We start from the raw sequence: 14,490 nt of genomic DNA, 5'->3' as shown, positions 1-14,490 counted from the left end.
TTTTTCAGAAAACATCTCTGGCTTTGTGGCCTATACTTTTTCTACTTTGTGGTTCCTCAGATGTTGTTTTTGTTCTTTTCTTTCTTCAATCCCTGTGTGCTCAAGGAGCTGTCTGTCTGTCTCTGCCAGCCTCACTCACCACCTAAATTGCTAGTGACTCCCAAATGCTTGTCTTCATCCCCATCTTACCTTCTGTGCTCTAAAATCATGTGTGTCCTGGTGGAAGGAACAGTTCTAGCTACATATCACCATGAACAGAACTCTCACTGAACCTTCTAACACATTTTTCTTCTTTCCCAAATACCAGTTTTGGCACCACCAAGCAGCTGCTCATTTTGAAATATACATTACATTATTATTTTCCATAAGAGGAACAACTATTGCTCTTATGTAACTGAAACTCTGTACCCTTTGACCAATGCCTCCTCATTCCTCACCCCTCACACCCAGCCTCTGGTAACCACCATTCTACTGTCTACGTCTATGAGTTTGAACTTTTTAGATTCCACATGTAAGTGAGATATAATTTGAAATATTTGTCTTTCTGTCAATTAAAAACAAAATTTTTTAAAAAGGAACTGCTCATATGGCTAGATTGAATAGCTGTACAAGAAAGTAGTTATTAAATGGGTGTTGCTTCTCTTCTGTGGTTACATCCCTATTCTTAAATCCATTGCTGTGTCCTCAGTGTAGGAAGTGTTCTCTTATGCTGGTCTCTTTGGTTACAACTATTGTAGCTGTTCTCTGCTCTTCACGTGCTCTAGCCTTGTATATTTGTGTACATTTATTTGTACGTAAGTTTGGTCAGGGTATCTCCAGACTTCACATGTATCTGTTCCTTAGCCCCCAGAATGGACAGTGATGATGGCCAGGGAGGGTGTGAATGTCCTAAAGACTACCCCAGATAATCTGCAGAGATGTGGAAGAAGGAAGGAGGTGGTTGGAAGGAAGTTGTTTTACGCTGAATTTTTTTGTCTTAAAAATATCTAGAATTCATAAATATATATAGATAAATTATGGCAAGTTAAAAAATGTTTTAATTGAGTAACATATGTTAAGACAATATTGGGTCTAAAATAAGCCTTTATAACCATTCATTTTAGAGCCTCAAAGTAGTAGCTGTCAAAGATACTTTCTATGTCACCTAATTCTGAACCCTTGAACAAACCGTTGTTACATTTGTTGTGATAAATGTTGTTACAGGCATCAGTGTCATTCCAGGACGTGACTGTGGAATTCACCCAGGAGGAGTGGCAGCACCTGGGCCCTGTTGAGAGGACCCTGTACAGAGACGTGATGCTGGAGAACTACAGCCACCTCATCTCAGTGGGTGAGCACAGCTTACCATGGGGCTGTCTTGAGAATACATGTTCCCTTTTTAAAAAGTATCAAAACACATGGACCCTTTATAGAGATTAAAGGGCTTTGGATTAAAAGGTCTGAAGTAGTTGAAACCTTTACAGAAACAAAAGCAACATGTCATTCCTTTCCCATTAAAAACTTCAAATGAACACCCTGTTAATGCTTTGCTGCCATATCTTTTTTCCCCTTCTGGTAACCCAAAAGCCCGTGAATCTGGTCCATGTATACCCTCAATTATTTTGTTTATAGGATATTGCATTACTAAACCCAAGGTGATCTCCAGGTTGGAGCAAGGAGAAGAGCCATGGTCCTTAGAAGATGAAGTCCTGAACCAGAAGCACCAAGGTGAGTGGGCCTTAGCAGAAGGAGCCCCCTGGGGGTAGTTAGACGTTAGAGGGAGAGCACCTTTGAAAGTTCTTTTTTAACAGCTTTATTGAGATATAATTCACATGCCTACAATTCACTCCTTTAAAGTGTACGGGTCAGTGACCTCAAGCAACCACAGATCAAAACTATCCAGGGAAGAAATATTGCGCTTTCATTTAACATGTATAGACATTTTTTCCCTGTCAGGGTTCCCTGAACAATACAGTCTAACAACTATTTACATTATATTAGGTAGCATAATTAATATGGTGATGATTTAAAGTATACAAGAGGATGTGCATAGGTTATATGCAAATGCGATGCTATTTTGTATCAAGGACTTGGGCATTTATGGATTTTGGTATTCAAGAGAATCCTGGAACCAACTCGCCAGGGGATGACTGTATATGTAAACATCACCCCAGTTAATTTTCATCACCTCAAAGAAACCTGCACCCTTTACCTACCACTCTCCTGTCCCCCCTGCCCTCTGCAGCCCTAGGTAACCACCAGTCTACTTCTGCCTCTATAGATCTGCCTATTTTGGACATTTTATATAAATGGAATCATATATAATATGTGGTCTTTTGCGATTGGTGTATTTTGCCTCGCATAATGTTTACGAGTGCTGTTATAGAATGCATGTTTCATTCTTTTTATGGCCAAATAATGTTCCACTGTATGGAGATACCACCTGTCTGTCCATTCATCAGTCAGTAGGTATTTGGGATTCCACCTACAGATAATGCTAATATAAACATTTATTTACAAGTTTCTGCATGGACAATTGTTTCTATTTCTCTCGTGTGTATTCCTAGGAGTGAAACTGCTGGGTCATTTGGTATCCGTGTCTTTATCTGTTTGAGGAACCACCAGACTGTTTTTCTAAATGCACCTTTTTCCGTCCCTAACAACAGCATGTGGGGGTTCTGATTTCTCCACATCCTCACCAATACTTATTATTTGACTTTTTGATTTGAGCCACCCCAGTGGATGCGAAGTGATATCTCACTGTGGTTTTGATGTACATTTCTGTATTAGTCAGCTAGGGCTATCATAATAAAATACCATAGGCTGGGTAGCTTAAACAACAGAAATTCTCGTGATTCTGGGGCTGGAAGTCCAAGATGAAAGTGCTAATAAGTTGGTTTCTGGTGACGCGTCTCTTCCTGGCTTGAAGACAGCCACTTTCTTGCTGTATTTTCATGTGGCCTTTCCTCTGTGCACATGCAGTGGGAGAGAGAGAATACTCTGGTGTTTCTTCCTCTTATAAAGATATCAGTACTACTGGATTAGGGTCCTTCCTTATGACCTCATTTTTACCCTTTCTGCCTCCTTGAAGGCCTTGTCTGCAAATACAGTTACACTGGGGGTTAGGGCTTCAAGATAAGAATTTGGGAAGGGCACAAATAAGTCTATAACAATTTCCCTGCTCACTAATGATATCAGGCATCTTTTTATATGCCTGTTAGCTTTTGTACTAATAAATGATTCCAGGAATCTTAAAAAACTATAGTTTTCAATGTCATTTTTAGAACAGAAAAATAAAATCATCTTAATTACTAGAAGTGAAGCACAATTAAGGTTTCTGTTTGAAGTCATACCAACAAATAGCATCACATAAAGATGGACATCATTTAGATCAAGCATGTTGCCAAGTCACTAAATGTAAATTATTGGATCACATTGATTGTCTAAAAAGGATATCCCTAAATAAGTAACATAGAAAGATCATTATAAAACATTGGTAAAGTTGTTGAGTCAATAAAGATAAAATAATGTAGGTTTCATGTTCTGTATCATTCAGATTTGAATTCAGGCAATAAATTCCTTAAAGTAGGAAGAGCTTTCGTTCAAGAGCACAGGGAAATGAAAACCTTTAAGGATTTGAATGACTGCATCAAATAATATAATATCAATGTTTCCAAAACATAAAATAATGGAGTTCTAAGAACTTAAAACTCATTAGAATTAGGACATCATAATATGTCTTATCTGATTAAACAGTAGGTACAATGGACAACAAGTAACTATGCCTAGAGAAGGTATAAATTACATTTGTATTAAAGTGAACCATACATTTGCGTATATGTATGCTAATGCAAAAAACAAAACTTTAATGTTTTAATGGAATAATGATAAAATAGAGTATACTATTAGTCTAAAGAGAAAACCTCAATAAATCCAACAAATTAGAATAAACACAAACAGCATTCTCTGAACCTAGTTTGCTACATCTAGAAATTAATAATAAAATGAAAAAAATCCACTTGAAAAAAATTTAAAGTATCTCTTTTAAACAATATGCAAAAAAGTGTAATGCAATTTTGGATTTGATTTCTGTAATGAAATAATTGTAGCTGCAAGTTAGAAACCATTAGATATAGCTAAAGTAGTGGACAGAAGGAAGGTCATAGTCTCATTAATAAATTAAGCAAGAACAGCATCAGAAATACAGTAATGAAAGCAGAATTTAAAAGTAAAATTAGAAATTAATTGTCTAACACGATGAAACCCCATCTCTACTAAAAATACAAAAAATTAGCCGGGCGTGGTGGCGAGCGCTTGCAGTCCCAGCTACCCGGGAGGTTGAGGCAGGAGAATGGCGTGAACCCGGGAGGGAGAGCGTGCAGTGAGCCAAGATCACGCCACTGCACTCCAACCTGGGTGACAGAGCGAGGCTCCGACTCAAAAAAGAAAAAAAGAAATTAGAAATAAATGGAAAACAGAAATGGAATATTTCTTACAATAAAAATAAAATGAATTAAACTTTAACTAACCCTATCAAAGATAAAACAGAGGAAACACCTATATAATAAATTCAAGGGGGGATACATTTGTAAAGATATAATGCTATACCAAACACAATCCCATTCATAAAGACAGTGATACAGGAGGATTTGTCGCTCTACCAGATATTGAGGCTTTATGTAAAACTCTGTGTAGCTAAGTAGCATGGAGTTGGGGGGTGGGATGGTTTAGTAAATTAGTGAAAGTAGTAGAAAGTTCAAGAAAAAACATGCGCTTGATAGACAGTGGTCTTAGATGACACTGGAGAACAATGGGGAAAGGATCTTGAGGTATCCATATAGATCAAAACAAAAAAATCAAATTCAGTTGGCTTAAGACCTAATTATCAAAGCAAAAGTAGAAATATTCTAGAAGATCATAGAGAATAGGTTAATGACTCTTCTTAGGGAAGGATTTAATAAAATACAGACTGCATTACCAGGGGAAGGATGGAGTAAATGTATTTCTACCCACTAAGTGCAGCAGAATATATGTATATATTATATAGGCATGCCTCAGAGATACTGCAGTTTCCATTCCAGACCACTACCATGAAGCAGATTTCACAATAAAGCAAGTTACAATTTTTGTTTTCCTAGGGCTTATGAAAGTTATGTTTACACTATACTTTAGTCTTGTAGATGTGCAATAACATGTCTAAAAAACAGTATGCATGCTTTATTTAAAATATTTGATTGCTAAAAACTGCTGAGTCACACACAAAGTGAGCACTGGCTGTTGGAAAAATGGCGCCAACAGACTTGCCCAACTCAGGGTTGCCACAAACCTTCAGTTTTTAAAAAATGCAATATCTAGCCAGGCACAGTGGCTCACACTTGTAATCTCAGAACTTTGGGAGGCAAAGGCAGGCAGATCACTTGAGGCCAGGAGTTTGAGACCAGCCTAGCCAACATGGCAAAACCCTGTCTCTACCAAAAATACAAAAAATTAGCCACTCACGGTGGCTTGCGCCTGTAATCCCAGCTATTTGGGAGGCTGAGGCATGAAAATTGCTCGTACCTGGGAGGTGGAGATGATGGTGAGCCGAGATCTGACTACTGAAGGGTGGAAAGAAGAATGCAGATGCACTAGGGGTCTTGGCATCTGACAAAATACAAGGTGGTTATAGTGTCATCAGAGTCTTCGGGGGGCCCTTGATCTTTCACCCATGCCCAGGGTTAATGTAGAAGCCTCGGCCGGGTGTGGTGACTCACGCCTGTAATCCCAGCACTTTGGGAGGCCGAGGCAGACGGATCATCTAAGGTCAGGAGTTCGAGACCAGCCTGACCAACATTGCGAAACCCCGTCTCTACTAAAAGTACAGAAATTAACCAGGCATGGTGGCGGGCACCTGTAATCCCAACTACTCAGGAGGCTGAGGCAGGAGAATTGCTTGAACCTGGGAGGCAGAAGTTGCAGTGAGCCGAGATTGTGCCATTGCACTCCAGCCTGGGGGACAAGAGCGAGACTCTGTCTCAAAAAGAAAAAAAAAAAAAGTAGAAGCCTCCTCTTCCACCCCCAGGGCATCAGATCAGTCGGGAACCGGACTTCCATCCCCACGAGGCAGGCAGTGATGCTGCATCTCACTCCCGCTAGTATAACTTCAGAGGAGGCTCACTAAAACTGAATATTAATTTTGATAAAGTCCAACTTATTTTCTTTTACAGAACCTGCTTTTTGTTGTTCTATCTAGAAACTTTGAAACTTAAAGTAACAGATTTAGGAATCCTATTTTCTTCTAGAAATTTTACAGCTTCAGTTTTTACACTGAGTTGATAATCCATTTTGTGTTAAATTCTATATAAAGCATGAGTTATGTGTCAAGTTTAATGTTTTTGGAACAGGGAGTCCAGTTATTCCAGCATGACTTTTTGAAAAGATTTGTTACTTCTCCACTGAACAGCATTTCCACCTTTCTTAGAAAACAGATGGCTGTGTATTTGTGGGTCTATTTTTGTCGTTTCGATTCCTTTTCATTCATCTACATGTCTTTCCTTATGCCAATACAACATTAACTTGATTACTGTAGCTTATTAAGTTTTAAGGTCAAGTACTTCTCCAGGTTTCATCTTCTGTATACATTTTTAAATGAGGTTCATGATCTTTACAAAGGAAACATGTTGGCGTTTAAACTGGGGTGGCGTTGAATCTGTAGAGCAAGTTAAAGAGAATTGACAACAATGTACAGTCTTCCAGTCCATACACAAAATATCCCTACTGATTTATTTAGTATTTCTTTGATTTCTTTCATCAGTGTCTTTTAGTTTTTAGAACACAGATAACGAGGCTTTTTAAATTTTTGTTTTTAATTTTGTTTTGGTGCTGTGGTAAATATTGTTTCTCTGATTTAAAATTCCAATTCGTCATTGTGTGTTTGTAAGCATAGATTTGTATATTGGCCCTTGCTAAAAACACTTATTAGTTCAAGGAGCTTTTTAGATTTTTAATTATTTTCTGTGTAAATTTACTCTGTATCTTTGTGTTTTTATTCTTGGCTTTTTGCACTGGTCAGTCCTTCCAGTGCAATCTTGTGTAAAGGTACTGGTAGTGGGCATCCTTGTTTTTTTCCTGATCTTAGAGGGAAAACATTCAATCTGTCTTGAGTATAATGTTAGTTATAGACTTTTTATAGATTACTTTTATTAAATTAATAAATGGATTTTGAATTTTGTTAAAATTTTTGGCATTGATGTATTGTGTGATTTTAGTTCTTCAGACTACTGATGGGAGATTACATTGACCTAAAATGTAGCATAAAAACTATAGTTTTTATAGTATTACAGTGTAGTAACTATTTGGCATTTTTGAGGTAAATTTCACTGATGTATTATCTGTGTTTATATATTTCTGTATACTTTTTGGGACATTTTTGCATTTATGTTATGGGAGATACTGGTTTGAAGGTTTCTTTTCTTGAATAGTATTTGCCTAATCTTGCTATGAGGATAAGGCAGGCCTTATAAAATGATTTGGGAAATATTCCATCTTTTATTTTCTAGAAGACATTGTGTAAGATTGGTATTATTTCTTCCTTGGATGTTTGGTAGAATTCACTAGTTAAAACCATTTGGTCCAGAAGTTATTTGGAACTGCACATACACACACGCAGACATATATACATACACACACACACACACACACACACATTTAGAGGAAGATTTAATTACATTCTTAAGCCTTATTTACATATGCAAACATAGTTAAAACTTGAGTAAATTACACATTCAGTTAACATATCCTCCATTATACTGAATTAAGTTAATATGTTATGTTGTCATAAATATCCTTTTCACTGACAGCTCCTTTAGAAATAAATGTCTTTTAGGTGATTCTGCCATTATGTTTTAACATTTGACATAGAATATGTTCTCTGTGGTTACAGTACACATTGACGTACCCCTTCTTTCCACTTAGATTGTCCAAATAAAGGTAGTTTGCTTTTATAGTTAGAAAAAGAAAAAGAGAGAGATTAGAATGCTCTTACAAAACGATGTCAGAGCTAGCTACTTCACTTTTCACCATGTAAGGCTATAACAAGAAGTGAGTAGTCTGTAATCCAGAAGAGGTCTTCACAAGAACACAGTCATGTTGGCACCCTAATCTCGGACTTCCAGTCTCCTGAACTGAGAAAAACAAATGTTTATTCTTTAAGCCATTTAATCTATTGTAATTTGTCGTAGTAGCCCAAACTAAGACAGAGTTATTGTTAATGTTGTTTTATGATCTCGTGAATGTCTGTTAGTAGTTAGTCCTCTCTTGCATTTTTGGTATTGATAATTTGTGTCTTCTCTTTTTTTCTCTCTGATGGTTTTTATCATTAAAAAAACTTTTAAAATAATTAAGCTTTTGGTTTGACTTTTTTTCATCCTTCTACTTTCTTTCAATTTAATGTCCTCTCTTTGTCTAGTTTCTTAAAGGGAAAACAAGCATCTGACTGGAGATCTTTCTTTTCAAATATAATTTTTTTTTTTTTTGAGACAGAGTCTCGCTCTGTCGCCCAGGCTGGAGAGCCGTGGCGCGATCTCGGCTTACTGCAAGCTCCACCTCCTGAGTTCAAGCAATTCTCCTGCCTCAGCCTCCCAGGTAGCTGGGATTACAGTTGTGCACCACCATGCCCGGCTAATTTTTAATTAGAGACGGGGTTTCACCAGGTTGGTCAGGCTGGTCTCAAACTCCTGACCTTGTGATCCACCCGCCTTGGCCTCTCAAAGTGCTGGGATTACAGGTGTGAGCCACCACACCTGGCCAAAATAATTTAAGCCCTAAATTTATCTCTGTGTACTGCCTTAGCTGTATCCACAAATTTCTGTATTCTTGTGTTGTTTTGTTTTCATTCACTTCGAAATACCTCATTTGAGAATTCTTTCACCCATGAGTTAATTAGGAATATTTAACTTACAATCGATTTCTGGTATAATTTCTCTGTGACTCAAGATCATCCTCCGTATAATTTATTTCATATATATTTGTGAAAGTTTGTCTTACAGTCTAGAATGTAGTCTGTTTTGATGATTGTTCCATGTGCATTTGAGAAGAATGTGAATTCAGCTGTTGAATGCATTGTGTCTTCAGGTTTCAAGCCATGGTTATTGCAAGTGCTACTTTATCTTTCTCTTCTGCTTGAGTTTTGGGCCAACTGTGCATTCCTGCCTCTGCCCTTCTGTGCTGCTTTTTTTCTTCTTTCCTTCCCGTAGCTGCTATGAGTTCCTGTCAGTGCCCTAAAACAACTTCTTATATTCTTGCCCTTGCAGATCAAGACATTTGTTCCATAAATTAAATAATAAGTTGGTTCTAGACAGAATTTTGGTAGTGGCTGCTGTGACCATCTCCTGGCATATCCCAAGAATGGAACTTTCTCAGGATTCTTGATGGCTCATGGAGGGAAACATACAAGAGTATGCAGATCTTCTGTATCTATGGCAGGGGAAAATTAGCTCCCTGCCTCAGACTCCATGGAACCACAGGAGTGTATCATTTTGGTTTGGCCTGTGCATGAGAAAACATCAAAAGTGTTTCCTGTTCTGTGAGATCACCATTGTCTCAGACCTCTGACTGGAAGGAGCAGGCTTTTCTTTGTGCTCTTTTTGTCTGTGCCTGTCGGTGCAGAATTGTAGGTTTCTTCAGCACCCAGTCAAAGATACAGAATAGCCTTGGAATTCTCCACTGTGTCATTTCTGAAGTCCTGAAGTTCACTTTCTTTCCATTTTGTAGTCTTTGTTTATATTTGTTAATTTTTTGTTTTGTTTTGTTTTTTGTCTAGGGATTTTTAATTGTAAGAGGGAAGATGTGGGAGGAAAGGGGCTACTCCACCTTGACTGGCCCCGGAAATAATTCCTGTTTTATAAACAGCATGCATGAGGAGAGAATCTGTCTGTGTGCATGAATTATTTAATCTTTGGAAACATAATCTTTAATAAAATACATAACAAAACACGGGCTGGGCACAGTGGCTCATGCCTGTAATCCCAGCACTTTGGGAGGTCAAGGCAGGAGGATCACTTGAGCTCAGGAGTTTAAGATCAGCCTGGGCAACATAGCAAGACCCTGTCTCTACTAAATATAAAAAAATTAACAGGGCATGGTGGCATACCCCTGTTGTCCCACCTAGTAGGGAGGCTGAAGTGGGAGGATCACTTGAGCCTAGGAGTACAAGGATGCAGTGAGCTATGATCACGCCACTGCACTCCAGCCTGTGTGACAGAGCAATACCCTATCTCAAAAACCAAAATCAAAATCAAGACATGAGTATAAGTTCTTCTCCATCACAAATGTAAGATTTATAGTATATTTTAAATTTTTCTCATTTTAGGATATTTTAAAGTTGATCACATCAAAGGGATCTGGGAAAAACAAGAAAAACCTCTGTGGCAAGAAATATTCATCAGTGATGCTGACAAAACATTAAGTAAAGAACGACAGAAAGTTTTAGAAAAACCATCTAATCTGGAAATAGCTCCAGAGTTTTCAGAAAAACTACCCTGTAAATGTGACTCACATAGAATTAATTTGCCAATTGCTTCTGAATTAATTATAAGTGAAAGAAAATATTCAAGAAAGAAGGCTGAATACATGAATGTGTGTGAGAAATTGCAGCTTGATATTAATCACGAGAAAGCTCATCCTGGACAGAAATCTTATGAACATGGTAAAAATGCGAAAGCTTATAAGAAAGATCAGCATTGGAAATTTCAAACTTTGGAGGAATCTTTTGAATGGGATGGATCTGGACAAGGTTTACATGATAAGACAATTTGTATTACACCTGAGAGTTTTCCAACAGTAGAAAAGTCCTGTAAGGATGATGAATTTAGAAAAAACTTTGATAAAACCACTTTATTTAACGACATGAGAACTGACACAAGGGGGAAATGCTCTGATCTTAATGAATATGGGACATCCTGTGACAAAACCACCACTGTTGAATACAATAAAGTTCACATGGCTATGACACACTATGAGTGTAATGAAAGGGGGATTAATTTCAGTAGGAAGTCACCCCTCACTCAATCTCAGAGAACTATTACAGGGCAGAGTGCTTTTGAAAGCAATAAATGTGAAGAAAATTTTAGGCAGAGCTCAGCCCATATAGTACATCAGAAAACACAAACTGGAGATAAGTTTGGTGACTATAATGAATGTACAAATGCCCTCTACCAGAAATTAGACTTTACAGCACATCAGAGAATTCACACAGAAGATAAATTCTACCTTTCTGATGAACATGGGAAATGCAGAAAATCCTTTTACCAGAAAGGACACCTCATTCAGCATCAGAGGCCCCACTCAGGAGAGAAACCTTACCAATACGAAGAATGTGCGAAATCCTTTTGTTCAAGTTCACATCCTATTCAGCATCCTGGAACTTACGTGGGATTCAAACTTTATGAATGTAATGAATGTGGGAAAGCTTTCTGTCAGAATTCAAACCTCAGTAAACATCTGAGAATTCACACAAAAGAGAAACCTTGTGATAACAATGGCTGTGGGAGATCTTACAAGTTACCCCTCACAGGACACCAGAAAACAGATGCAGAGATGAAACTCTATGATGGCAGTGAATATGGGAAGACATCACATCTCAAAGGACATCAGAGAATTCTCATGGGGGAGAAACCCTATGAATGTATTGAATGTGGGAAAACTTTCTCCAAGACATCACATCTCAGAGCACATCAGAGAATTCACACAGGTGAAAAACCCTATGAATGTGTTGAATGTGAGAAAACTTTCTCTCACAAGACACACCTGAGTGTACATCAGAGAGTTCATACAGGGGAGAAACCCTATGAATGTAATGACTGTGGGAAATCTTTTACCTATAACTCAGCCCTGAGAGCACATCAAAGAATTCACACCGGCGAGAAGCCCTACGAATGCAGTGACTGTGAGAAAACTTTTGCCCATAATTCAGCCCTCAGAGCACATCATAGAATTCACACGGGGGAGAAACCTTATGAATGTAATGAATGTGGAAGGTCTTTTGCCCATATTTCTGTTCTCAAGGCACATCAAAGAATTCACACAGGGGAGAAACCCTATGAATGTAATGAATGTGGGAGATCTTTCACCTACAATTCAGCCCTGAGAGCACATCAGAGAATTCACACAGGTAGAAAACCCTATGAATGTAGTGACTGTGAGAAAACTTTTGCCCATAATTCAGCCCTCAAAATACATCAGAGAATTCACACAGGGGAGAAACCCTATGAATGTAATGAATGTGAGAAAACGTTTGCCCATAATTCAGCCCTTAGAGCGCATCAGAACATCCATACAGGGGAGAAACTCTATGAGTGTAATGAATGTGGAAAAACTTTTTTCCAGAAGACACGCCTCAGTACACATCGGCGGATTCACACAGGGGAGAAACCCTATGAATGTAGCAAGTGTGGAAAAACTTTCTCCCAGAAATCATACCTCAGTGGACATGAGAGAATTCACACAGGGGAAAAACCCTATGAATGTAACATATGTGGGAAAACTTTTGTCTATAAGGCAGCCCTCATAGTGCATCAAAGAATTCACACAGGGGAGAAACCCTATGAATGTAACGAATGTGGGAAAACTTTCTCCCAAAGAACACACCTCTGTGCACATCAGAGAATTCATACCGGGGAAAAGCCCTATGAGTGTAATGAATGTGGGAAAACGTTTGCTGATAATTCAGCCCTCAGGGCACATCACAGAATTCACACAGGGGAGAAACCCTATGAATGTAATGAATGTGGGAAGACTTTCTCCAAGACATCACATCTCAGAGCACATCTTAGAACTCGCTCAGGGGAGAAACCCTATGAATGTAATGAATGTGGGAAAACCTTCTCTGAGAAGTCGTATGTTAGTGCCCATCAGAGAGTTCACACAGGGGAGAAACCCTATGAATGTAATGTATGTGGGAAGCCATTTGCCCATAATTCAACCCTCAGAGTACATCAAAGAATTCACACCGGGGAGAAATCCTATGAATGTAATGATTGTGGGAAAACGTTCTCTCAGAAATCACACCTTAGTGCACACCAGAGAATTCACACAGGGGAGAAACCTTATGAATGTAATGAATGCGGGAAAGCTTTTGCCCAAAATTCAACTCTGAGAGTACACCAGAGAATTCACACAGGGGAGAAACCCTATGAATGTGATGAATGTGGGAAAACTTTTGTCCGTAAGGCAGCTCTCAGAGTACATCACACCAGAATGCATACCAGAGAGAAAACCCTAGCATGTAATGGATTTGGGAAGTCCTGAAGGAATGCATCCCTTACTACACGTAGTGCAGAAACTCATGTCACATAGGCTGGAAACTTGTTTCCCTTAGCCATTTCCTTTTCCATTAGGCTCATAGCTTGTCAAAAAATGCCATTCATCCAGGTAGGACTGACCATGGAATGTGGTGCTAATGATATATATCACACTTAACCTTGGCTGTTAAAAAAAAAATACCCCACAGTCTTTCTGGTGCATAAGATGGATTGGAGGTTATTTCTGCAGCAAACACGGGTCCTGTGTGTTGAAAACCATAGAGCACAAGGTCAAGGAAGCTAGAGTCTGAAAAGCTGGAACAGAATTCACTTCCGGGTCTGCACCAGGGTTTTGTTTTTGTTGCTTTAAAGCAAGAATTAAGTTTATAGTCTGTTCAGCTCTTACAAGTTTGACTTATGAGTTAAATGCACATAGTTTAACCTAAACTTTCTGTTAGAGTGAGATGAAACCCTATGAGTATAATCAGTTTTAGAAAAACTAATCAGTTTATTGTGCATCAGAGACTTCACATGAAGAAGAAAACTTGTCAACATCCAGGATGATCAGGAGCCTTCATTAAAAATCAGAAAATTTAAGGAAAAACACAGAAGCCTTCACAAAGTGAATTGCATTAAACATCAAATAATTATAATAAAATTTCATATTTTGAATAAATGACATTTTTCCTAGGTCATTTTTTCTGACGAAATATGTCAGTTTTAGAATTGGAGATAAAATATTCACCTAGAACTGACATAACAAAACTTCTGTTTTGTGGTATCAAAAATTTTATAGAACATATATAAGAAAATATTTGCCTATAGACAAACTCACTGTAGAATGTGAAGTTAAACATGGAATAATTTGAATTCTGTGGAGAATATGAATAAATGTGAATAGTCTGAGCTACGTGGAACATCTCTGAGTCTGTATATAAACATTATAACTCACTGGTGAGTTCTAGTGGGCGTGAACAGCCAAACCTGCACTGGGCATGTCCACTTCCTTTTCTGAGTGACTCTGTCCTCTGTTGGCTTCCCTCAACTTGATGCTGTTAGATTTTGGCCTGCCTGCTATGTCCGGATATTAATTAGTCTTGTCCTAAAACTAGTCTTGCCTGGTTTTTCTAGGACCTTGGAGGTCCCTGAGATTTCCCCAGCCACCACGTGTGTATGTGTGTGTGTGTGGTGGGAACAGGGGGTTCAGGGTGATTCTTACATACTTTTTTTTTGG

At 38.3% G+C, this 14,490-nt stretch overlaps 1 protein-coding gene across 12 annotated transcripts in view; it reads left to right on the top strand.

Moving 5' to 3' along the window:
- Nucleotides 1-14,162, top strand: part of ZNF658 (zinc finger protein 658) — a 48,502-nt gene extending 34,340 nt beyond the window's left edge. For 11 of the 12 annotated variants that reach the window (XM_021927763.2, XM_021927770.2, XM_021927765.2 and 8 more), the window contains 3 exons: nucleotides 1,204-1,330; nucleotides 1,612-1,707; nucleotides 10,328-14,162. In XM_021927763.2, coding sequence (XP_021783455.1) covers nucleotides 1,204-1,330; nucleotides 1,612-1,707; nucleotides 10,328-13,263 — 3,159 coding nt within the window. In that variant the 3' untranslated portion in view covers nucleotides 13,264-14,162. Of the gene's footprint in view, nucleotides 1-1,203; nucleotides 1,331-1,611; nucleotides 1,708-10,327 lie in introns of those variants that run through there. The other variant, XM_021927772.2, reaches the window with a different exon arrangement.
- Nucleotides 14,163-14,490: the final 328 nt, after the last annotated feature.

The sequence above is a fragment of the Papio anubis genome, chromosome 13 (assembly GCF_008728515.1).
Source record: "Papio anubis isolate 15944 chromosome 13, Panubis1.0, whole genome shotgun sequence".
NCBI lineage: Eukaryota > Metazoa > Chordata > Mammalia > Primates > Cercopithecidae > Papio > Papio anubis.
The sequence above is the reverse complement of the archived record's forward strand: the minus strand, read 5'-3'. Positions and strand labels throughout refer to the sequence as shown.